General features: G+C 37.8%; 4 protein-coding genes across 4 annotated transcripts; 2 read left to right on the plus strand and 2 right to left on the minus strand.

The window, feature by feature from the left end:
* LOC114455069 (olfactory receptor 51I2-like) lies at positions 1-933 on the minus strand. Its single transcript, XM_028436078.1, has one exon. The coding sequence runs from the start codon at positions 931-933 to the stop codon at positions 1-3; it is 933 nt and encodes a 310-aa protein (XP_028291879.1).
* Positions 934-5,544: 4,611 nt separating this feature from the next.
* Positions 5,545-6,477, minus strand: LOC114455070 (olfactory receptor 51I2-like). Its single transcript, XM_028436079.1, has one exon. The coding sequence runs from the start codon at positions 6,475-6,477 to the stop codon at positions 5,545-5,547; it is 933 nt and encodes a 310-aa protein (XP_028291880.1).
* A 6,868-nt stretch (positions 6,478-13,345) lies between these two features.
* Positions 13,346-19,432, plus strand: LOC114455665 (putative methyltransferase DDB_G0268948). The gene is made up of 6 exons (XM_028437042.1): positions 13,346-14,008; positions 16,164-16,324; positions 16,399-16,615; positions 17,829-17,929; positions 18,299-18,436; positions 18,835-19,432. Exons 1-6 carry the CDS (start codon positions 13,898-13,900, stop codon positions 18,920-18,922), a joined length of 816 nt encoding a protein of 271 aa, XP_028292843.1. The 5' UTR covers positions 13,346-13,897; the 3' UTR covers positions 18,923-19,432.
* Positions 19,433-20,108: 676 nt separating this feature from the next.
* On the plus strand, positions 20,109-24,157 carry LOC114455664 (putative methyltransferase DDB_G0268948). Its single transcript, XM_028437041.1, has 6 exons — positions 20,109-20,378; positions 21,280-21,440; positions 22,113-22,332; positions 23,613-23,716; positions 23,783-23,920; positions 24,006-24,157. Exons 1-6 carry the CDS (start codon positions 20,268-20,270, stop codon positions 24,100-24,102), a joined length of 831 nt encoding a protein of 276 aa, XP_028292842.1. The 5' UTR covers positions 20,109-20,267; the 3' UTR covers positions 24,103-24,157.
* The last annotated feature ends 211 nt before the right edge of the window (positions 24,158-24,368 follow it).

A 24,368-nucleotide genomic window follows, 5' to 3' on the forward strand; every position in this document is an offset into this window, starting at 1 on the left:
TCAAGCTTTTGTCATAAAGGAAAACATCTTAAACACAAGTTTTCTTATTTCTGGCAACTTCAAGCCATACATGAGAGGATTCAGCAGTGGAGGAATCACCACAAACTCCAGAGACAGAATAATGGCGAGGAAGGGATTGATTTCCCCTAAATTAATTCTGCTCAGAGCAACATCACAGAACACGGTGATGGAATAGTTAACAAAGGTCACGATGTGTGGCAGACATTTCTGGATCACTTTGCTCCTAAACTCTGAGCCTCGTTTCCTGCACACGAGGAAAATTCTCACGTACGTGTACAGAACGAAGGCCAGGGGCAGAAAGACCGTGGTGATGGACACAAACATGCCCACCACGTTATTGAGCCCCGTCGTCACACACGACAGTTTCACTACGTTCCAGTTCGCACAGAAAACCCTTGGTATCCTGTTGTCACACAGAGGGAGCGTGGAGGCCAGATACACACACACCCCCACCGAAATAGCCGGATAGACACACGCTAGGAGCACTAGCACCGTGATCATCCTGAACGTTAGCTTGTTGTGGTAATGCAAAGGCTGGATTATGGCCACGTAGCGATCGTACGCCATGATGCCTAGGAGAGTTAACTCGTAGGAGGCGTAGGTGTAGATGACGTAGACCTGAGCCAAACACGCTAGACGAGGGATGAGGTGAGTTTTGGAGAGGAGGTCCTGTAGGAACCTGAGGAAGAAACCAGCAGAACCATACAGAGAGTTGAAAGTCAGACACATGATGAAGATATACATGGGCTCGTGGAGAGTCTTCTCTCGCGCTATCACCACGATAACGACCAAATTAGCGACGATGATGAAAACGTAAAGGAGGAAGCACAGGACGAAGGCCGGGTAGCGGTACGGACCCATGTCCATGAACATAGTCAGGTTGAAGAACAGAGGATTGGTGTGGTTCTCCATCTCCTCCTCTTCATCACATCAGAGACATGATAAACATCAGAGATGATGCTTTTTGGTGTTTGGTTCTCACCCTCTGGTGCAGTGTGAGTGTGTGACACGTGCACACTGCTGTGTATACGCACACGGTCAGCCTCTAAAGCCAATCACGTCTGAGGGGTGTGCACTCCCTCCTCCACTGGGAACGCAAGAGGAACGTTCAGATTTGATATTAACTTTTACAAAAAACTTTCACTTTTGATGAGATAAACACATACTTTAGGCCTTGGATCAAAAACTCAAAAATCACATCTAAAAAAAAAAGATGGAAAAGGTTGAAATTGTTGCTTGTAAGTTTGTTTCTATCTCCACTGCAAACACTAACTAATTAACATTGGAAAAGTTTGGTACATTGCATTGTGGGATGTGAAGTCCAGTAGACCAGGAGTTCTTAACCTGGGGTCAGGAGCCTATTTTTGCCTATTTTTTACCATTTTTCTGTAACTACACCAAACTTTCCATATTTTAACCTATTTTCATCACTTTTTCCTGCCATATTTTTACTACATTATTCCCATTTCTGCCACTTCTCCACCAAATTTCAGTTCCTTTTCAGCACATTTTTTTCACCTTTCATGACATTTTCAGCACTTATAAACCATTTTTCACCATTTTCCACCTAATGTCACATATGTTGACCCATTAATGTCACTTTTAACCTATTTTCACCATATTTCATGCTTATTTTTGCCAATTTAACCACATTCACAATTTGCCATGCTCATTATTTGTCAGTTTAAACTAATTTATTTATTTATTTATTCAGTTTATTTCCGATATGGTTACATTCACTTTTTTTTTTTTTTTTTTTTTTTTTGTACATGCCAAAAAAGGAGACGAGAGAAGCAGTTTGCTTATCTGGGTCCCGTCCCCTGTTTTACCATTGCAAATTTACATGGGTTTACATGTCTCTCTGGTCAAACATTCTTGAGTTGTTCTGAACAGTCCTTTTTTGTGTATTCTCATCTGTAGTCAGTGTTGTCTTGTTTTTATTCCTCCTCCTCTCTATTGTTGTTCGTGTTGGCCTTGTTCTCTGCCAGACGTTGTTAGCATTCCTCCAGTTCACGAATAGTTCCTCTTTCGAAGGTGTTTGGAATTTAGTAATTTCATTGTATTATATCTTAGTTCATAAGCAAGGTAGTAATTTCATTGTATTATATCTTAGTTCATAAGCAAGGTAGTAATTTTATTGTACAGGAAAACGTGTTTCTAACTGCACATATGACAATAAACACTTTGAATTTAAATTTAATATAATCCTTAATCACCCCACCACCTAGCAATTGAAATGAATAAATGACAGACCTTTTTTACTCTTGGTTTTCACATTTAATTCAGTCTCCGTAAAAGAATCACAGTCTGAGTTTTGTTGCCAGTGTTTATATAGATCTGGGTTCATATCCATGATTACCATCAGTAATGTTGTTGTTTAGGTGGATCCGTCGTATTTTCCCAAGTCTTCCATCGTTTTGATGAGGATTGGTTTTGCGTTCTCTTCTCCCAGTGGTGTGATGTAAATCCTGCAGTTTCTTGTCCACGTCCTCACAATTCTTCCTCCTTTTTTTATTTGGCGTGCCTTCCATGCAATGCTTGCATTTTGTTTCGTCAGGTTTTCATTGATGTACACCTTCGTTCCCTTCAGTTTATTTCCTTGCTTCAGTAGTTCTCCTTTGAATTTCATATTCGTGAAGGTTATTTTTACAGCTCTGTTATCATTTTTGTTTGGCAGGAGATGGCAGGAGTTGATGTTGTCAGGGTTCAGGACAATGTCCTTCGACTCCAGGTAGTCAATGACCTGTTGTTCAATCGATTTTGTTTCTTCGTCACTCGCGTAACTCCTGGGTTTTATCTTTAGGCCTGTGATGATGACATCTTTCTCTCTTTCCTTTTGTTCCAGCTGTTCAACCCTGGCGTTCAACAATTTTATCTCTTCAGCATTTCTTTCATTCTTTTCTTTCAGTACCTTTGCTTCACTTTGTAGGTTTTCCAGTGAGTTTTCCAGCGTCTTTTCCAACGACTTTATCTCGGCAGATAGGTTTCGTAGACCCTCGCGTATCATCTCCTTGACCTCCTCCAAACCCGAATTAGGTTCTGAAGGGCCTCCCTGCGGTTTTTTCACCATTTTCCTTCAGTCTTGGGCCCAATTTTTCAGGCTGTTCAGCTGTAGCCAGCTGTAGCCAAGGTCGTGTTATCGGAGCGAATGAAAACACGTCTGCTCTCTCCAAAGACCAGAGACAAGTGACAAGTAATTGTTCCAGTATTGACACTTTGAACCCTTTTTAACAATTTTTTTTCTTGTTTGTTTTTGTCCACTCTATTTTGCCACTTTTAACCAATTTCTGTGGTTTTTCAAATTTCATTTTACCACATTTTCCACCAATTTTGGTCACTTTTAACCCATTTTATTTCTGGTTAAAACAAGGATTTCCACCTTTAAGATGACTATAATAATAATAAATCCTGGATAACAGTGGATATTATTCAGATGAATAAATAAATGTGGTTATCACAGATTCATAGAACAATGGACCATCATTTTACTGACTTTATGGATGGACCCCTAAAATCTCTCCCCTTTATTCCCCCTTATAGATGGTCCTGTCTCCACATGACTGTTCTTCAATGTTCATGTCTGTGTTCAACCACCTTCAGCTACAGTGGGGGTCCCCGCTCTATGGAGCCTTTATTTTGGGGGTCATGGGCTGAAAAGGTTGAAAACCACTGCACAGATGCACAGAAGTAATTTTACTTGTGTCCATACCAACCTGTGATTGGCTGATCTGGTTAGAACTCTGAAGCTAATCTGGTCTGGGCCTGGTTAGTAGATGGATGGAGACCACTGAGAATTCCAGGGGCCACAGTGGGGGACAATTCGTGTATCATTCGTTCATTTGTTTTTCATTATGTAATAAAAACATGAAAAACAAAAAAAAACACTCATTATTTGATATTTGTTTCCAAAACCAAAATGATAAAACAGAAAACGCCTTATTTTTCTAATTCAAGCTCTTTTGCTTCGGTACAGAAAACGAAAAGCGGAAAACGAATACCTTTATTAATTTTCTCCATTACCGATATGTCAATTTTTTTTTGCCAATATTTACTTCTTGCATGTTCATGTAATTTAATTTTTTCTGCAGAAATGAAGGCTTTGTGATTTTATTCTCCAACTACAAGGAAATGTACTGTGAAGTCGCTTTAAACAGGCTTCTTAAATAGAACCAAATACATTAGAAAATAGTTATTTTTATTATTCAAAGTACATTACAGATGGTTGCATTGCAGTTTAAAATGTTGTACCTGCATCAGCTCTGCTGAAAAGAAAAAAGCACAGATCAGCTAAATGCACATTTGATTTCAAGCTTTTTTCATAAAGGAAAACATCTGAAACACAAGTTTTCTTATTTCTGGCAACTTCAAGCCATAAATGAGAAGATTCAGCAGCGGAGGAATCACCACAAACTCTAGAGACAGAATAATGGCCAAAAATGGATAGGTATAGATAATTAAGTATAATAATTAGATCCATAAATAATAATAATAATAAAAAAATTACAAATAAATAAACTTTGATTAAAAAAAATAGAATAATAGGTAAATAAATATACAAAAATAAATACATAAAAATACATAGAACATATAAAAATAAATAAATGAATTATATAAATTTAATAAAAGTAGAAAAGAAAGTAAATAAATATGAAAAAATTTAATTAATTAATGCATATAAAAATGAATAACAAATTAACTAAATAAAGATAGAAGAGTAAATGTGATTTTTTTTGTGTATTTTCATTTATTTGTATATTTATTTCATAAATATTCAAATAAACAAAAACATATACATATATAAATAAATGAATAAATAATTTATAATTATATAATATACATATATATATACATACAGTAAATGAATAAACCAAAAAATAAAATAAAAATCAACAAATAAATGAAATATAAAAATAAATAGATAATAATCTTAATGACACACACATATGCTGAGGTTACAAAGTGCTCATTGCCACGTAGACAAATGTTAGAATTCACTTTAAAAGTTTTTATGTCAACACTAAAACACATATAGAGTCACTGCACATACACACAAAGAGTTGAAATTCCTCCTCCAACGTTTGTTTTTCATCTCCATTATTTGTGACCACTCTCTTATTGACATTGCAGTTTAAAGTGTCGTACCTGTAGACTATACTCTGAAAAGAGAAAAACACAGATACACTGTAAATTCAAATAAGTTACAAGAACTCAAAAAAATGAAGGCAATGGAAGTTTACTTTGAAATAATCCCCATTTGAAACAACATAAATAACAAGACTATCATTCCTTAAATCTATTAAATTGTACTTAAGTTGTGTTTTTACATTATGCTTACTTTTAAACAAATAAAATTCCATTTACTCAAAAAACATTGGTCAAAAAAGGAAGTACTGTACATGTTACACCAACTTGACATAGTTAAGTTAATAGAACTTTTTTTTATAACTTTGAATAAAAACTACTTAATTTAATTACTTTGATTGTTCTGGTTTACAGTGATGGACTAAATGCACATGTTTGATTTCAAGCTTTTGTCATAAAGGAAAACATCTTAAACACAAGTTTTCTTATTTCTGGCAACTTCAAGCCATACATGAGAGGATTCAGCAGTGGAGGAATCACCACAAACTCTAGAGACAGAATAATGGCGAGGAAGGGATTGATTTCCCCTAAATTAATTCTGCTCAGAGAGATATCACAGAACACGGTGATGGAATAGTTAACAAAGGTCACGATGTGTGGCAGACATTTCTGGATCACTTTGCTCCTAAACTCTGAGCCTCGTTTCCTGCACACAAGGAAAATTCTCACGTACGTGTACAGAACGAAGGCCAGGGGCAGAAAGACCGTGGTGGTGGTCACGAACATGCCCACCACACTATTGAGCCCCGTCGTCACACACGACAGTTTCACTACGTCCCAGGTGGCACAGAAAACCTTTCGTATCCTGTTGTCACACAGAGGGAGCGTGGAGGCCAGATACACACACAACCCTACCGAAATAGCCGGATAGACCCACGCTAGGAGCACTAGCACCGTGATCATCCTGAACGTTAGCTTGTTGTGGTAATGCAAAGGCTGGATTATGGCCACGTAGCGATCGTACGCCATGATGCCTAGGAGAGTTAACTCGTAGGAGGCATAGGTGTAGATGAGGTAGACCTGAGCCAAACACGCTAGACGAGGGATGAGGTGAGTTTTGGAGAGGAGGTCCTGTAGGAACCTGAGGAAGAAACCAGCAGAGCCATACAGAGAGTTGAAAGTCAGACACATGATGAAGATATACATGGGCTCGTGGAGAGTCTTCTCTCGCGCTATCACCACCATAACGACCAAATTAGCGACGATGATGAAAACGTAAAGGAGGAAGCACAGGACGAAGGCCGGGTAGCGGTACGGACCCATGTCCATGAACATAGTCAGGTTGAAGAACAGAGGATTGGTGTGGTTCTCCATCTCCTCCTCTTCATCACATCAGAGACATGATAAACATCAGAGATGATGCTTTTTGGTGTTTGGTTCTCACCCTCTGGTGCAGTGTGAGTGTGTGACACGTGCACACTGCTGTGTATACGCACACGGTCAGCCTCTAAAGCCAATCACGTCTGAGGGGTGTGCACTCCCTCCTCCACTGGGAACGCAAGAGGAACGTTCAGATTTGATATTAACTTTTACAAAAAACTTTCACTTTTGATGAGATAAACACATACTTTAGGCCTTGGATCAAAAACTCAAAAATCACATCTAAAAAAAAAAGATGGAAAAGGTTGAAATTGTTGCTTGTAAGTTTGTTTCTATCTCCACTGCAAACGCTAACTTATTGACTTTGGAAAAGTTTGGTACATTGCATTGTGGGATGTGGAGTCCAGTAGACCAGGAGTTCTTAACCTTGGGGTCAGGAGCCTATTTTTGCCTATTTTTTACCATTTTTCTGTAACTACACCAAACTTTCCATATTTTAACTTATTTTCATCACTTTTTGCTGCCATATTTTTACTCCTTTTAATGTATTTTTACTACATTATTCCCATTTCTGCCACTTCTCCACCAAATTTCAATACCTTTTCAGCACATTTTTTTTCACTTCATGACATTTTCAGCACTCATAAACCATTTTCCACCTAATGTCACATATATTGACCCATTATTGTCACTTTTAACCTATTTTCACCATATTTCATGCTTATTTTTGCCAATTTAACCACATTCACAATTTGCCATGCCCATTATTTGTCAGTTTAAACTAATTGTTCCAGTATTGACACTTTGAACCCTTTTTAACAATTTTTTTCTTGTCTGTTTTTTTGTCCACTCTAATTTGCCACTTTTAACCAATTTCTGTGGTTTTTAAAATTTCATTTTACCACATTTTCCACAATTTTTGGTCACTTTTAACCCATTTTATTTCTGATTAAAACAAGGATTTCCATCTTTAAGATGACTATAATAATAAACGTTCCTGGATAACAGTGGATATTATTCAGATGAATAAATAAATGTGGTTATCACAGATTCATAGAACAATGGAACATCATTTTACTGACTTTATGGATGGACCCCAAAAATCTCTCCTTTATTCCCCCTTATAGATGGTCCTGTCTCTACATAACTGTTCATGTCTGTGTTCAACCACCTTCAGCTACAGTGGGGGTCCCCACTCTATGGAGCCTTTATTTTGGGGGTCATGGGCTGAAAAGGTTGAAAACCACTGCACAGATGCACAGAAGTAATTTTACTTGTGTCCATACCAACCTGTGATTGGCTGATCTGGTTAGAACTCTGAAGCCTGGTCTGGGCCTGGTTAGTAGATGGATGGAGACCACTGAGAATTCCAGGGGCCACAATGGGGGGACAGTCACCCCAGTGGTATCTGTCATTGTGTCCTTGGGCAAGGCACTCTACCCACATTGCCTAGTATGAATGTAGTGTGTGTGTGTTGGTGGTGGTGGGAGGGGCCGATGGCACACTATGGCAACCTCGCTTCTGTCAGTCAGGGCAGCTGTAGCTACATTAGTAGCTTACCACCGCTGAGTGTGGAGTGAAAAAATAATTCCTCAATTCTGTAAAGCAAATTTTAGTGTCCAGAAAAGCACTACATAAGATTGATGTATTATTATTACTTGATTTTTTACTGTGATTTCTTGCGTTTGCCCCAAAATCATGAATAAAAGTGATTTTCAAACACATTTCACTGAAAGTTGTGGCAAAACAATGGTGGATTTTTATTTTGGGGAACGAAAATGGAGTCTTCTTCTTCTTCTTCTTCTTCTTCTTCTTCTTCTTCTTCTTCTTCTTCTTCTTCTTCTTCTTCTTCTTCTTCTTCTTCTTCTTCTTCTTCTTCTTCTTCTTCTTCTTCTTCTTCTTTTTGTGTTTTGGGCATGCTGAAAATGTTTTAAAACATATTTTTCTCCAAGGCCTTTGACTTCTTTTGTTCGTATACAGTTTACAACCATTATAATCTGTTTAACAGTCTCTTCTCTTCCATATTCACAGATGCCATTTATTCTTTTTCCAGTTAAGGCCTTTAAAATGGAGCCACGCCACTGTCTTTCTTATCTGTATACGTGACTCAGTATCCCACAATGGAAAAACAATCTTTTAATCTGTTTGTGGAGCCAATGGATCTGTTTTCAGCTTTAAAATATTAAAACAATGTAATAAAAATGTAAAAATGTTCAAGGCCCGGTCTGGAGAAGTTTGCCTGATCCTATAAAGTACATACAGTATTTAAATGCATTAAACACAGTCAAACACTAATTTTCAAAGAGGCTTTACTTTCCTTTTGAAATCTAACAATATGCTATTGTAGGATATAGAGGCAACATATTGTCACATCCATAAACTCTCATGGTCAATGTTTTCTATCACTGTTCTTTGTTTAATGTTGATTAATGCCTCTTTTAGTATATGTTGTATTTATTTATTATTATTTTTTTTAATCCTGCAGCACTTTGAGATTTGGAATCAAATGTAAAGTACATTACAAATAAAATGCATTATTATTATTATTATTATTATTATTATTATTATTATTATTATTATTATTATTATTATTATTATTATTATTATTATTATTATTATTATTATTCTACAGCCTTGGATTTCAGTGCTGCTTAATAGCAGTATGTACCACAGTAACACTGTCATGTGCAATCATGTCTTTAATATTGTTTTTGTTTTGTTTTTAAATGTAAGATATAAAGCTTTAGTTACAACACAAACAATTAAATACATAAATAATAGAAAAAAACCTAATAAATAATGATAATAAATAGTTTAAATTAATAAAAAAGAAAAAAACAGAAAAAAGTAAATAAATATACAAAAATAAAATGAAAATGTAATAATAAATAAATACAAATGTAAAAAATATACAGTATATAAATAGATACATTTACAAATAGAAAAATGTATAAAAATAGAGAAATAAATAAGAAATATACTAACTATGTTAGCATTCATTCATTGCCACAAACAGATGTCAGGAAATAGTTAGAATTCACTTAATTTCATATAGAGTGAAGTGTGATAAACTAAACTCGACTGATGCAATGTTTAATGATTCGCGACCTAATGAGAGCCCGTGGGGCTCAATAGTTGAGAAATGGTCAACAGGTCATAATCGTCATCATCCCTCAGGAGCAATTAGAGTCTATCACTGCCCAGGAGAACCATCACTGCCCAGGAGAACCATCAGAGAACCATCAGAGGTACCAAAACATCACAAACAAAGATGTTTACCACTTTGGTCAATGAGGATGAAACTGTTCCTAAAGCAAAAGCAGTGGAAACTAGAACAGAGTTACCATCATTTATATTGTTCTTTAGATTTATTTACATAAGATAAGATATCTTTATTGTCACTGTACAAGTACAACAAAATACTGTTAAAGCAATACATAGTAGATACATATAAAAAATATACAAAACATTATGATCAAATTTACAAACAAGAATATGAATATGGATATAATGACCTCTTCCTAATGTGAGCCTATTTTATATTTTACGTTTACACACTGTGGCAGGATTGGCAAAATATGAAATATTCAGTTACATATATATATATACTATGCTATTGTGCTACTTATTAGGCTAACTTTTCTTTTAGCACGGGCCACAATAATGTGATTGTATCTGATGAGAAGGTCAAATTTTCAACATTCATGTCAGCATTTAGAATAATGACCAATCTGAGCATTACCACAGGGAAGAACAAAAGACTTGTGTCTTTGTTTATCTTTTTGTGTGGTCCTGTTGTTATTTTGTGAATTTTTAGTCATTTGGGGGGTAAGCTACAAATCTCGATGACCTCTTACCGCACGCTAACTTCCAGGATTTCATCCGCGTGTGCTGGACTACAAAGCTCGCTGAAGCTGAATCACTATGGTAACTACTCTTTCACAGCTAACCTGGTCCCGACCAAGTTTTTCTCGAGCTTAAATGTTAGCTAGTGCTAAAGTCCCGCCTCCTGACCAATCAGATATCGTAGAAAAGGAGCTGTCCAATGAAAGGTGATGTGTGATCTTGTCACTGTGTGGATCTGATGTGACAGCTGACCATGAACTGTAAAAAAAAGACGCTGACAGGAGAGAGATGCAACCAGAGTAGATTTAAAATAGATAAATAAAACACACCATTCAACATGTAAACATGATCTTAATACACCAAACAGCATACAGTATGGTGGCATATAACTATTTTGTGAGCAGGTGGGTCCACAACCTCCTCAGCAGTAACGGCTATAATGTAAACAAACATCTTAACGACGACGACGTTAGCCTGACAGTCAACGATACATGAGGTTTGTTTGTCACATACATACATACATACAGTATATATATATACTGTATACATATATATTACTACTGAATAGTACTTTATGACATGTAGTGAAATTGCATTAGGGTGTTCAGCTTTATGTGCACAGTGTGCAGCAGGGGTGAAAGAAAGAAGGTAAATAATAGTAAATGGGCATTTAACGACAACCTAATGCTATATAAACACAGCCATAAAAACAAAGTTAGCTCGCTAACATACCGCTGATGAAGTGGTCGCTACAGACATCAGCAGACTCTGCTCCTCCTGACACCAGACGTAGGTTTAAAACCCCACCAGCTGAACAGCAGGGGGGGCACTGCCCCCTCATGACACTGACACTGGACGCAATCCTTTCATTTACCGACGACATCCTATGAGAAAAATAAGATTTATATCTGATGAACTGATAAAATAAAATAAATCAGCTGATAATCCTTGCGTGCATCGGACTCTTTCACACCGATAAATGAATGAATTAATTCATGTAATCTGAGGTAATGCTGATAGCCTCAGTCCTGTAGATAATATAAAATATAAATATATTCCACCTTATGATGTAGGCTGATCTGTATGAACCAGGATCACAGCCACAGTAACACATTAAAAAGAAAAGAGAACGTGAAACTTATCAGAATGTCCATTTATAATCTCACAAATGTAAACATTAACACTGGTCAATTCCTGCATTAATAACATTTAACTTTTACTGCAGCACCAGTGGTGTTTTTGGTCTGAATTAAGAATTTTAATTCTTCATATTTTTAAACTTAAGCAGCAACACATAACTGATCGGGACCAGGTTATGAAATGGATCATATCTGGTAGCGAGTATAAAGTACTGTTGTTCTTCCCTGTCATCATGGATTTATATTTATTATATTTAAGATCAAAAGATGTTGGTCCTGTGAAGACGCTCTGCCAGTTCTCTCCATTGATTGGTCAGACGCTGCGAGCTCCACCCCTTTCACGTTAGTACAAGTACAAGTTTTGATCAACGTTTGTAGTTCAGCTCACATCTGAGGTTTATTCCATAAAGCGTGTTATGTTCAAACTCTGAGTATGTTCAGGCTCAAATGAGGGAAACTCTGAGTATCTCATTCCTAAACACGAGGTATGTTCTTCTCTGAGTATGTTACCATGGCAACATTGTCCGTGAACTAAACCTGGTCACTGACAGGTTTAATCAAAGAAACCCTGGGTTTCTACCTGGCTCCGCCCACCTGAACACTTTAAGTTCACTGGATAAAAACCTGTAGATAATATAAAGGAGAAGATGATCATTTAAATAAATCAACTTTTAAGGCTCGATTATTGTTTTATATTGTTATACAGTTAAATCTGTAGATCATACATCTATGAAGGTATGATGGTGCAGTGAGTTGTGACGCTGCTCTTGATAGCGATGGGTCGTGGGTTCGTGTCCTGCTTCAAAGTTTTTTTAATGACATTTTTTAGGACAGTGACATGACTCTGGCGACAATATTACATTAAGAATCAATATAAATGATGTGATATGAAGCAGCAGCCACTGTCTTTATATCCAGTGTAACAGGAGGGCTCTCTATGCAGCCATCCTATGCTGCTGACACGTCTCCTCAGACACATTTTATTCATATTATTCACTGCTCGTCACGTCACTGAAGCAATAAAGTGATGAAGTGACCAAAAAGTGTGTCTAATTACGGGTGATTTAAGCCACTATAGTCACTGAAGACTATACGCACCTTTAGAACAGGATCATATTCGTCAAACAATGGCTTATTTCACCCATCAGGGTGAATATATCACTATCTTTTGTTTGGTTGTCATGGCAGTTTGAGTATTCTTTGATCCAATGATGATGGCTTTTTATCGCGTGCGTGCACGTAAGTAACCCAAGGTTTACATACTCAGGGTTGATTAACCCACTTCATACCAGCTGTAATGGAATCAGATACCCAGAGTTTCCCATCGCGGGGTATGTTGACCCAGAGTTTATGGATAGACAGAGTTTGTTAACCCTCCTTTATGGAACACCCCTTAGGTAAAGAATGTTTGGTTAGTTCACACCAGCTAACGGAGATTAATCCAATCTAGATTTGTAGTTTACCCCCTTTCTGTGTTTGTAGTCTGTTCTTTTGGGAAATTCTACTATTCTGTCATTATTCTGTGTTCTTGTTGTGATTTTGTCTTTCTGTCATTTTCTTTACTTTGGTTGGAATTTTGTGCATTTTTGGAATTTCTTTTGTGTTTTTGTTGTTACTTTGTGAACATTTGTTGACATGTTGCTGTTGTTTTGTGTATTATTGGAGTTATTTTGCATGCCACTGTGATGGTTCGAAATGGTTTAAGATATTTTAACCTGTTGCAATATCTACAGTCAATTACAGACGTGTTAGGTTGTGTTTTTATGCAGTTTATGTGAAAACTATTGTAAGATGTTGAGGCAGTAAGCAGGAGACACCAGCAGGGGGAGCAATCCATCTGAGTAATGTCCAACAAGGCACTTCCGCTTCCTCCTCAGTCAATACACAGGCTGAACTGAGGAACGCACCGTGTCTGATATTTATGACTCAAATACCCCTTTTTCAGGGCGTTCACACCACATTGGGCTAAAGATAACTTCCAACTTTTTGACTTAGAATTTTTGAGGTATTTGTCTGCTATGAAGCATAATCTCTGGTCTCTGTTAATCCAAAATCTTTGAATAATCCTTCAGAAATCCTTGAAGTTTTACACATTGCTGCATTAACTGAGCGAGCCAGTCAATTATTGCCAGCTGAACTTTGACCTTCTGTGAGTGCTATGAGAGTTAAAGAGGCATAGTTTCATCTCAGCGATCCTATCAGGACTTCCATCACAGGCGTAGCGTCCTGTGCTCCCAATAGTGCTCTGATACTAAACACTCATATCTGGAACAATTGTAGGTTTTTAGATTAGCCTTTTACAAAGTCCAACTAGAGTTAGCAGGAAGTGCAGAGTTTGGGGGCAGCTTGGTCAAAGACAACAGCAAAAAGAAGAAACTCTGAGGGATTTACAGACGACTTTAAACTGAAACACAAACTTTGTAGAAACAATGGCTTTCCCTCTGTTTGAAGGCAAACAACACGCCTCCATCTACCAAAAATATCGCTTCACGCCTCCAAACGAACTGAAGGACATCATCATTCAGTACTTGGACAAAAAGGTACGCTTTCTAACATCATTGTGTGAAATTACAGAACAGATTCAAATTAAAAAGATGTTTTTTTTAATATAAGATAGTTTTTTGCTGCTTTGATTCTAACATATTACTGTTACCGTATTTTTCGGACTATAAGGCGCACTTACAATCCTTTAATTTTCTCAAAAATCGACAGTGCGCCTTATGTATGAAATTAATATGTCAAAATGTTTTAGTACAACTTTGGTAAACTATGACGCTGCACTGCTTGATGGATTTTTGGCACTTTAGGGCTACCGTAGTCAGGCGTGGAGTGATAAGTATCTGTACTGTGCTACAACATACTGAACTGAAAAAGTGTGTATTGTTCTGTATTTTATGTGTTAAACCGGAACAATGTTGAAAGTTATTGTTAATGATTTGAATAAAGTTTGACTAATCAGACTATTTTGTTTTGCTTAATGCGTCTTAATAATAATAATAATAATAATAATAACAAACTGGTGCGCCTTATAGTCCAGTGCGCCTTATGTATGAAAATAAACCCAGTCAGACCCATTCATCGATAGTGCGCCTTATAATCCGGTGCGCCTTATATTCCGAAAAATACGGTAGTTACAGATGTTAGTTCTACCTCAGGTGTGTAGCATAAGTTTTCAGTGAAATGGTCCCAATCCTTTGAGACTTTAGGTTGGTTCTTTTTTTGCACATTTCTTCTTAACAATGTAAATGGTAATTTACAACATTAAAGGGGACATATCATGCTAAATCCACTTTTTTAGCCCTTAAATGCATTTTTTTGTATATTTAGAGTGCTTAGAAGTACAGAAAAAATCTAATTAGTCTCTTCAGGTGCTCCGTAGATATCTTTATATTCTGTTTTGTTCATATTTTTCAATCTGTTTCGATTTTTCTATTCTCTATTACGTTTTTTGAACAATTACATCACAGTATTTGCAGCGGAACTGCCAAATTAGTACATCAACTCCAGGTCCAACACTTCGAGCAATCCGCCATTTTTATTTCTCACTTTTATTTTGTAGTCCAAGCTCAAGGATGCCGAAGTTACGAGAGGATAAATCAAAATGTTTGGTTGTTGGATGTAGTAACCCACACGCTTCATTACACCGTCTCCCAGCATCAGAACCTTTTCAAAGTGTCTGGTTGAGTTTTATTTTTCACGGAAATGTACCCACATCTGTGGGTAAGGTCATTTTTGTGTACGCGAAGCACTTCAAGGATGACTGCTTCATCAACCTCCACCAGTATAAAGAAGGATTTACAGAAAGACTTTGTCTGATTGAGGGTTCAATTCTTTCTATCTTTGGAGACGACGAACAGAGCACTTCGGTAAGCTGTAAATAACGCTAAAAAGTGATGATAAGACGTCCCTGTCATTGTTTTGTTAGCATTAGCAGTCTTCAGACTTCATATGTTAGCGCCGTGTGCTCGTTTTAGATCCTTGATGATATGGCCTACGTGATTTAATTTAAGTCTAAAGTTTTCATTAGTCATTTCATTTTGCCGTTTTTGTCTTTGAAAAGACTGTATTAAAATGCATTTCGTGACGTTAGCTTGGCGCTAGCGTTAGCTTGGTGCTTGTGTTAGCTCACTTGTTAGGGTTCTGCAGGTTCATCAGCTTCATTTTCATCTCGCTCCACTGGGTCAGACTCTGGCTCGAACATGTAAGGCTGGATGGACAAGTCTAACGTTGTTGACATTTTGTAAATAACCTCTGAATAAAAAGTTTATGCTCCGCTACATAGCCGTATCTCTTCTATCAAACTACAAAAATGGCCGAGCAGGGTGGAGTTGAACCGAGTGTCACCTGAAGAGGGGGCGGGGTATGGAGTGTCTCATTTGCATTTAAAGAGACAGCACCAAAACGAGTTGCTCTCAGAAACGCATCAGAAAAGGGGTAGAAAAGGGGTGGAGCTATAATAATGAGGAATTCAGACCCAAGCATTGCAGTTCAGCTTTATATAGACCATAACTGTATGATTTATATGTAAAAAGGAAGGATTTAAAACCATGATATGTCCCCTTTAAATGACGCGCCGACACAAATTTTTTTGAGTTAACATTATCAATTATGTTACTAATTATTTTTGCATTATTGTATATGTTAAACACATTGTGGTTGGTGCAAACTCCGCCTGTGATGTTCTCATGTCTGCAGAAGGGACCGCCACACGTGTTGGCGCTGGATCTGGGATGTGGAACAGGGCAGAATTCTCGGCTGTTGTCGTCTCACTTCCAGGAAGTGGTGGGCATGGACATCAGTGAGTGTCAGCTGGAGGAGGCCAGATCTGTAGCGGGGTACCCAAACGTCACGTACAGGTCAGTGGGATAAAGACAGAGAAAGCTCTACACACTGAAACTTTATGCTCTTCACTGTTTGTTGTGTTTTGCAGAAAAGGTTCAGCAGAGGAGCTTCAGTTCCCAGATGGTTCTGTGGACTTGTTGACGGCAGCAAGTGCCGCTCATTGGTTCGATCAGTCCAGGTTCTTGGCCGAGGCGAGTCGTATTCTTAAGACGGGCGGCTGTTTGGCTCTGCTGGGCTTCACTGACCATAACACCAGGTTCTACTACCAGGACCGAGAAGAGAGACTCAGCCTCATCTATAAGGAGGTCAGTACAAGCAGCGTCTGGTACCTGTCGAGAAATTCAATAACAAGCTCTATCAAAGATTATCTATAATAGTACCTAGAGATTTTGTTGGGTTATTTTCTTTAAAAGTATTTTTAGAGCAGTCAGGATTTCATTAAATCTGACATTTCGTCAGACAGACATATTCACCGCCATGTTGCACCTCAGAGTAGTGTTGTGGTAGTCGAGACCGGTCTTGGTCTCGAGACCAAAGTCTCGGTCTCGTCTCGGACTCTGAAGCATTTTGACTCGGGCTGCATCAAGACCGTTTGAGACCAGCACTAATTTCTGCTATTTTTAAACTTTTTTATAATGTGATAATAACACGGAGAAGAACGGGATAAAACAATCTTTTATTCATACTTTAATCCACCGCGTATAATGACCGCAACCCTCCTTTATTTATTTACATATTTTTTTAAATTGAAAAAAAAAAGTTTATGTCTCGGTCTCGGCTTGTCTCGGTCTTGATCTTGACTCGGTCTCGACTCCCGAAAGTCTTGGTCTTGTCTTGGTCTCGGGCCAGTCTTGGTCTTGGATAGTGTGGTCTTGAACACAACACTACCTCAGAGTCATAGGAAGAGTTGTAACACAATCCGTGACCGGACTCCATAGTGATTCCAGTCACTTCCCTGGAGCCACCAACAACCACCATCTTCAGTGGCTAAAGTGGCCAAAGTTGAAAAGACTTCCATTATCGGAAAGACCAGAACCACCATTGAGTTGGGTCACAGGATTTCCCACAACAGCCACCATTAGTTTCTCTGGCTGAAGTTTTTGGCTACTCATAAACTTTGGCCGTCTTGCGTTAGCCGTTATCCGCCACTGAAGCTGTTAGATGTTAGGTTTATTAGGAAATGTTTGTCTCTTTACATGTTTCGACTGGCAACTGCCAGTCTTCGTCAGAGAAGTTCTGCTGATTGCCTTTGATGGTTCCTTTGAAGTTTCACTTGCATTTTTGATTTGATGCCTTAAGGGATTCATTTATGTTTAATGCCTCTTTTAAAAGGTTTCCAGGTGAGTGAAGTTGCTATGTTTAAATTTACTTATTCAACAATTAACAAAAAGTCTCTGGTATTCTCAGTGGAATTGATTTGGTGATATTCAACAAATAGTTACAATTTCCAGACTTTGACAAACTTGAAATGTTTGTTAAATACTATGGTTAATTGTGTTCAAATGAACCATCTTGCAGGTGAAGCAGGAGCTGTTGCCGTACACAAGCCACCAAGTGGCTGTAGCAAACAGTAAACTGGAGAACCTGTACTCTGCTATTCCCTTTCCAGACAAAGAGAGGTACGCACAACACAAACCCCCATCTTCACCTCAGAGATCACAACACCGCATCATAAAACTCAAGGCCATTATACTTAGCAGGGCCGGCTCTGGGTATAATGGTGCTCCAAGCGAGAGTAGACATGTGAAGGATGGGTTGAAATGTATTCTTATCTTTTATTTATTATTATTTTTATTTCACTTTGAAGATTCCATTTTTGCGCCCCTCCAGCAGATGCCATCCAAGGCGACCGCCTGGTTTGCCGATGCCCAGAACCGGCCCTGAACCTTAGCCCGTTGTTTAAACGATAGGGAGTTTTTTTGGAATTGGTCCTCATTAACAGTGCTCCTTATAAAGAATCTCAATGTTTTTTTATGCCGATGAACCAGGATCGAGTGTTTCCCGTCACGGTCTCTGATCTCAGTGAGGAACTTGCCGGGTTTTATAGAGTCCTGGTCCATGTTCCAGATTTACAAGAAAAAAGTTCCCGAATTGGCTCAAGAGCTGCTGACTAGGACACAGAAAAGGTTTGCTACACACACACACACACACACACACACACACACACACACACATACACTCCCACACACTTGAACTTGTATAATGTAGGTATTTTTTGGTGTTTGAATGTGAACACGAGTGCACGCACTCTGTGTTCATGCAAAACTTAAGAAGTGAGGGAAGGTAATTAGGGGGGTGGGTTTGACCTGTGAGAGAGCAAGAATAGATGGAGATGCACGTGCGCTCTACACTTTCACACAGATAGAGAGGGGGCGCCAAACAGAAACTTTAAACGGATCCTCCATTGTTTTTACAAGTTTGGCCTAAAATCTTTGAAATGTACTTATTAGAAAAATCTATGGCTATCAAAACACATTATTATGCTAAATGTGCTGAGTTAAAAATAGACTTTCTTTTTTTCCAGGTTCCTTGAGGAGATGGGGGTCTCATCACCAGACACTGAAATTGAGATGGAAATGGAATATTTCTGTGTTCTGGCTTCCAAACCTTGATAGTGTAAGTGTGTGTTTGTGTGCACATTTGTAATTAAACATATTTCATGTTTTTCTATTGTTTCTCAAACCATAAGAATCATTTTTGTCAAATCGCTTGCTAAATTTTGAATTTTGGGCACGTAGCTGTTATATCAACCAATCAGATGTAACTTCCATGTGGGAAGTTAGACACAATATAAGTAAAAGTCATTGTAGTATATTCATACTTTTGAATTAACTAAATTGATTAATGTATGATGCATTTGTGCAGCCACCAAAGTAGTGAAGTAGTAAAAATCATGCAAAATTACAGAGAAATATATAGAATGACCAAAAAATACACAAAATTAAAGAGAAATATAGAGAATGACCACAAAATTACTACCAAATTATAAAGAATTACCAGAAAATACACAAAATGACTCCAAAAACACACACAGTTACTGAAAAATATTGGTAAAAACAGACAAAATGGCTTTAAAAACACAAAACACATCAACAAAAATGCACAAAATGAGAAAAAATATACAAAGGACAACAAAAATACACACACAAAACATGCAAAAAAAAAAAAATAAATATATATATATATTTATATATTCAAGGATGGCAGGAAAATCTGCAAAACAACTTCCTTTTCTTTGTTAATGCTCAGATTGATCATTATTTTAAATGCGAAAGTTGATGAATGTTGATCATGTGACCCTCAGATCAGATACATCACTGTTATGTGACCCCTGCTGTAATCTCTGATCTTCTGTTATGGAATTGGATATGAATGTGATTATGTGAATAAATGATTGAAACTAGAAAAGACGACTCAGTGGTTAGTGAGTTAATGTGAGTCCACGTCCCCTCCCCCAATCCAACCAACCCATCCCCTCCTCTATCACACACACACACACACACACACACACACACACACACACGCACACGCACACGCGCACACACACACACACACACACACACACAATCATCTCAGTGTGGGTTCATCAGGTCTGACAGGACCACGTACCATCCCGTGACCCAGAAGAGGACCTTTCCTCACACAGCTGCATGTTTGGCCTGGTTTTTAATGCTCACACTCAGATTATTACTGAGGATGAACAATCAGTCACCTGCTTCTTTAAAGCCCAGTTCTCCCAGTCCTCCCAGTAAGGCCCTTGTTAGTAAACTGCTCACGCTTTAGTGGGCGTAATGGGACCTCCCAGTTCCAAAGTACTCCAACTGTTTGTCCTCTCTTCTTTGAGCAGAGCTGGGAATGTGTGGCTTTGCTCATCTCTCTAACGTTTCTGCTTGATAGCTTCTATTAAAAGCTGATTATTGTTGATCAGCGGATCAATAAAGGATAAATCATCTAATCATGGCTCACCGCCGCTTTGAAGGGAAAGAACAGGCGGCGTCCTACTGGAAGTACAGGATTTCCCCGTCTGATCGACTGATGGGAAACATCTTTGACTTCCTAAAGAAGCAGGTGAGTGCATAGACATGAATACGTAGACTCCTCATTGAGCACTGGATCAGATGTCAATGTCGCCGCCATATTGGAGATGGTAAAAGCGAATGGAGAAGAGGCCTAGTTCCTGTGCTGTGTGGAACTGTAGCAGCCGATTTACTAGATCTCATGGGATGTATGAGTGAAAAAATACATTTGCTTGTATTTGGTCATTGTATAATTATTTTACAAGCAGATTTGGTTGATTTTGTTGCTCATTTTATGAAGTCCCACTCATCATACCGTGGATTTCCTTGGTGAAACCAGCCTTGAAAAAACTAAGAAGTCTTTCCTATTTAACTAGATTATCGACTCTGATTGTTGTTAGTTGCTTAGCTAACGTTTCACGTAATATGTTGGTTTCCCAGAGATGACGAGCTCAGAAAACAGTGGGAGACAGCTGTCAGACGGGAGTCCGTCCTTTTCCTTTTACTTTCTTTGTCCCTTAGCTAAAGCCTTAGACACCCCATGCTGATTTCAGGTTTCTCGTCAGATCATATGTGTTTGCTTGGCTGTCTTTCCTCAGAGTAGCATTTGGCTTTGCTGCTGTCAGACCTTGCCATTGAGGGTCTAATTCGGACACTCATCTTCATTTTGTATTAATAAAATGTTATTGTTATGTTGTCCGCGGAGAATTCTTCACATCATCACATCAACATTTAGATAAAGGGGAAACCATTACAAAAGTAAAAGAGTCACAGATGTTTTTTGTTTTACACCATGAGATAGTTTCTGTATTTCATCCTTCACTTTAGCCTGTGGCTACCAGGACGTCTCAGTACAGATACCTGTGTGTGTATGTGTTTGTAAATGCTTTTTGTACAGATACCTGACGTGAAATGACCCATAGTGATTGTTGTTGTTTGAATGGAACCATCAGAAAGGACCACCCTACGAGCTGGCCCTGGATGTGGGCTGTGGATCCGGACAGGGAACGCTGCTACTGGCCAAACACTTTGAGTCTGTGGTGGGGACCGATGTGAGCCCCGCACAGATAGAGGTGGCTCAACAGCACGCCATGGCGCCAAACATTACATACAGGTGATCTTAGATAAACAAACAAACAATAAATAAATGAACAAACAAGGGCAAACATTTTCCAGATATTGTGAGGTATCTGGATCAATGATCCTGATCATCTTCATTTACACTTTAAATGCTTGGAAGCAATTATTAACCATACATCAGGTCCAAATGTGATGGCACCCCAGATCGGTCAGTTACGAACCGAGATATACATTTTTAAAATTTCTCGAATAATGAGATTTATTTTTGAAACTGGTCCAGAATTTACCGAAGAGGAATAGGGCCACTGGAAAAAAGCAAATTTATTATTCAGTATTATTATTAATGTTCTAAGAAAATGTCAGAATTCTAAAATTAAAGTCAGAACTCTGAGATTAAAGTCAGAACTCTGAAAAAAGTCAGAATTATTTGATTAAAGTGTGAATTATGTGGGGAAAAAGTCTGATTTTAGTCAGAATTCTGAGATAAAAGCCTGAATTCTTGCCTCTGAATTCTGACTGAATTCAGACTTTTTCTCAGAACATTAATAATAAAAACCCATTATTGGACCTTGTAATTTCCTAATAATAAATACATGTGTCCAGCTCAGACTCTCTTGATAATACCTCTAGTTTTTTGTTGGCCAAACTTCTGAATAAACATTTTCCGTCCTGTTTGTGGCTCTGATTCTTCTTCTTCTCTGTTTAGACATTGTTTGGCTGAGGATCTTCCCATCGCTGACAGCTCAGTGGACCTAGTGACAGCCATGTCTTCCTTCCACTGGTTTGACAGGCAGCGGTTTCTACAGGAGGTCCACAGAGTCCTGAAGCCCAACGGCTGCTTGGCTCTGCTCAACTACACCATCGACATGGAGCTCAGCTACGCCCATCGCTGCTGCTCACAGGAGCTCAACCAAGTCTGCAAAGAGGTGCTCACAGACACCATTCATAGGACAACAACGTTCACAAGTATCATTGGTTTTAGTCCCTAAAATAGACAAAAATGTCATTGTCCAAGGGTCACATGATCAACATCCATGTCAGCATTTAGAATAATGATCAATCTGAGCATTAACACAGGAAACAACAATGGTTTTCCGTGTTTTTGTTGTCATATTTTTCTTTCATTTTGTGTGTGTTTGTTATTGTTTTGGGATTTTTGATTCATTTTGTGTATTTCCATTGTTATTTTGTGTATTTTTCTTGTCATTCTATATATATTTATTGCCATTTTGCAATTTTCTTTCATTTTGTGTGCATTGGTTGTTGGTATTTTTGGATTCATTTTGTGTTCTTCTATTGTAATTTTGTGTTTTTTAAGTAATTTTGTATGTTTTTCATGTCATTCTTTGTAATTTTCTTGTCATTTTGTGAGATTTTTTTTGTCATTTTGTTTATTATTTTTTAAATAATACACATACACATATACACATTTAAATACAACTACAAAATATGACAACAAAAACACACAAAAATGACTCCAAATACACAAAAAGAGAATAAAATATACAAGATTCTCATCTTGTATATTTTATTCTAAAAAATAATAAAAATTTGTATATCTTAAAAAAGATATACAAAATGTTAACAGAATTACACAAAATGACACACTGAGTGACTCCACAAACGTACAGTTCGACAACTAAAACATATGAAATCGAGAGAAAAAAATGTAGAAAACATGACAGTTGTGCACACAAAGTATTATTACTTGACAACAAAAACACAACAAAATGATTCCACACACACAAAAAATGACTTCGAAAACACTAAATGACAAAAAAAATAAAATAAAATCAAAATAACAAGAAAATACACAAATAGAGCAGAAAACATATGAAAACACAAAGATTTTGAATCACAGAAACACATAAAATGACATACAACATACAAAATGTGTTAAATGTATACACAATGTCAACAGAAAAACAAAAAAATGACACCAAAAACGGTTATCATTCTAAAAATGGTGACATGAATGTTGATCATGTGACCCATGGATCATAGAATCACATGTGATAGAAGTTACTTTAGTCAGTTTCAATCACTTGGACTTCACTTCCCTCTACTGGAAACGTTTGGTATATTACAATTTGTAACTATTATTTGGATTAAATTCCAGTTTTTTCATGCACATTTTCATTAAAACACATGTATTTATGATCTTCATGTTTCTAATAAATGTCTTTATTTGATTGTATTTGAACAGTTTTATGCTGCCTTACATCCTTATCGCAGTCTCCACCTGGGAGCCACTTCTCTAACGCTGTATGAAGAGGCCTATCAGTCTCTGCCTTATCCAGTTAAAGAATGGTGAGTTATTTCATCTTATTGTGTCTTTTGATGATTTTTGCTGACTGTGCATGTGTTTTATTCCAGGAACGAGTGCATGTGGGACAGAAGGACCATGTCTCTGTCTAACTTCATGGGCCTGGTGGAGTCTTTCTCCAGTTATCAGGGTTTAATGAAGGAGGACCCACAGAAAGCTGCTGAGCTCTCACACAACATCTGTCACAAGTAAGACACACACGTGTGTGTGCTAGACTGTAGCCAAACATCAACCTCACACTGTGTGTGTGTGTGTGTGTGTGTGTGTGCACAGGTTGATGTCTGTTATGGAGGTGACCTCTGAAGACACTGAGGTGGTCGTTGGTGTGAAGTATTTCTACGTTTTGGCCTGTAAACCCAAAGAAGACTAATCCATTGTTTCTTTCTATAAAAATAACCTTTTAAATAACATGCTAACAAAGTAAACTGAGACTATTTCTAATATGATTAGGGGGTCAAGCCCGCGGGGCCTGGGAACGGTTCCTAGGACCAGCGGTGGAAGGAACCCTATTGTAATCGTAAAGATTTTTATTATTATAGTAACATTTTATTTTTCGCTCAGTAAAAGTGGTGCTGCAGAATAAACCGTGCAAGGGAGGGCGGTGCCCTTTGGAGGGTGGGTCCAGGACCCCCAGGG

This window comes from Gouania willdenowi, chromosome 21, assembly GCF_900634775.1.
Source record: "Gouania willdenowi chromosome 21, fGouWil2.1, whole genome shotgun sequence".
Taxonomy (NCBI): Eukaryota; Metazoa; Chordata; class Actinopteri; order Blenniiformes; family Gobiesocidae; genus Gouania; species Gouania willdenowi.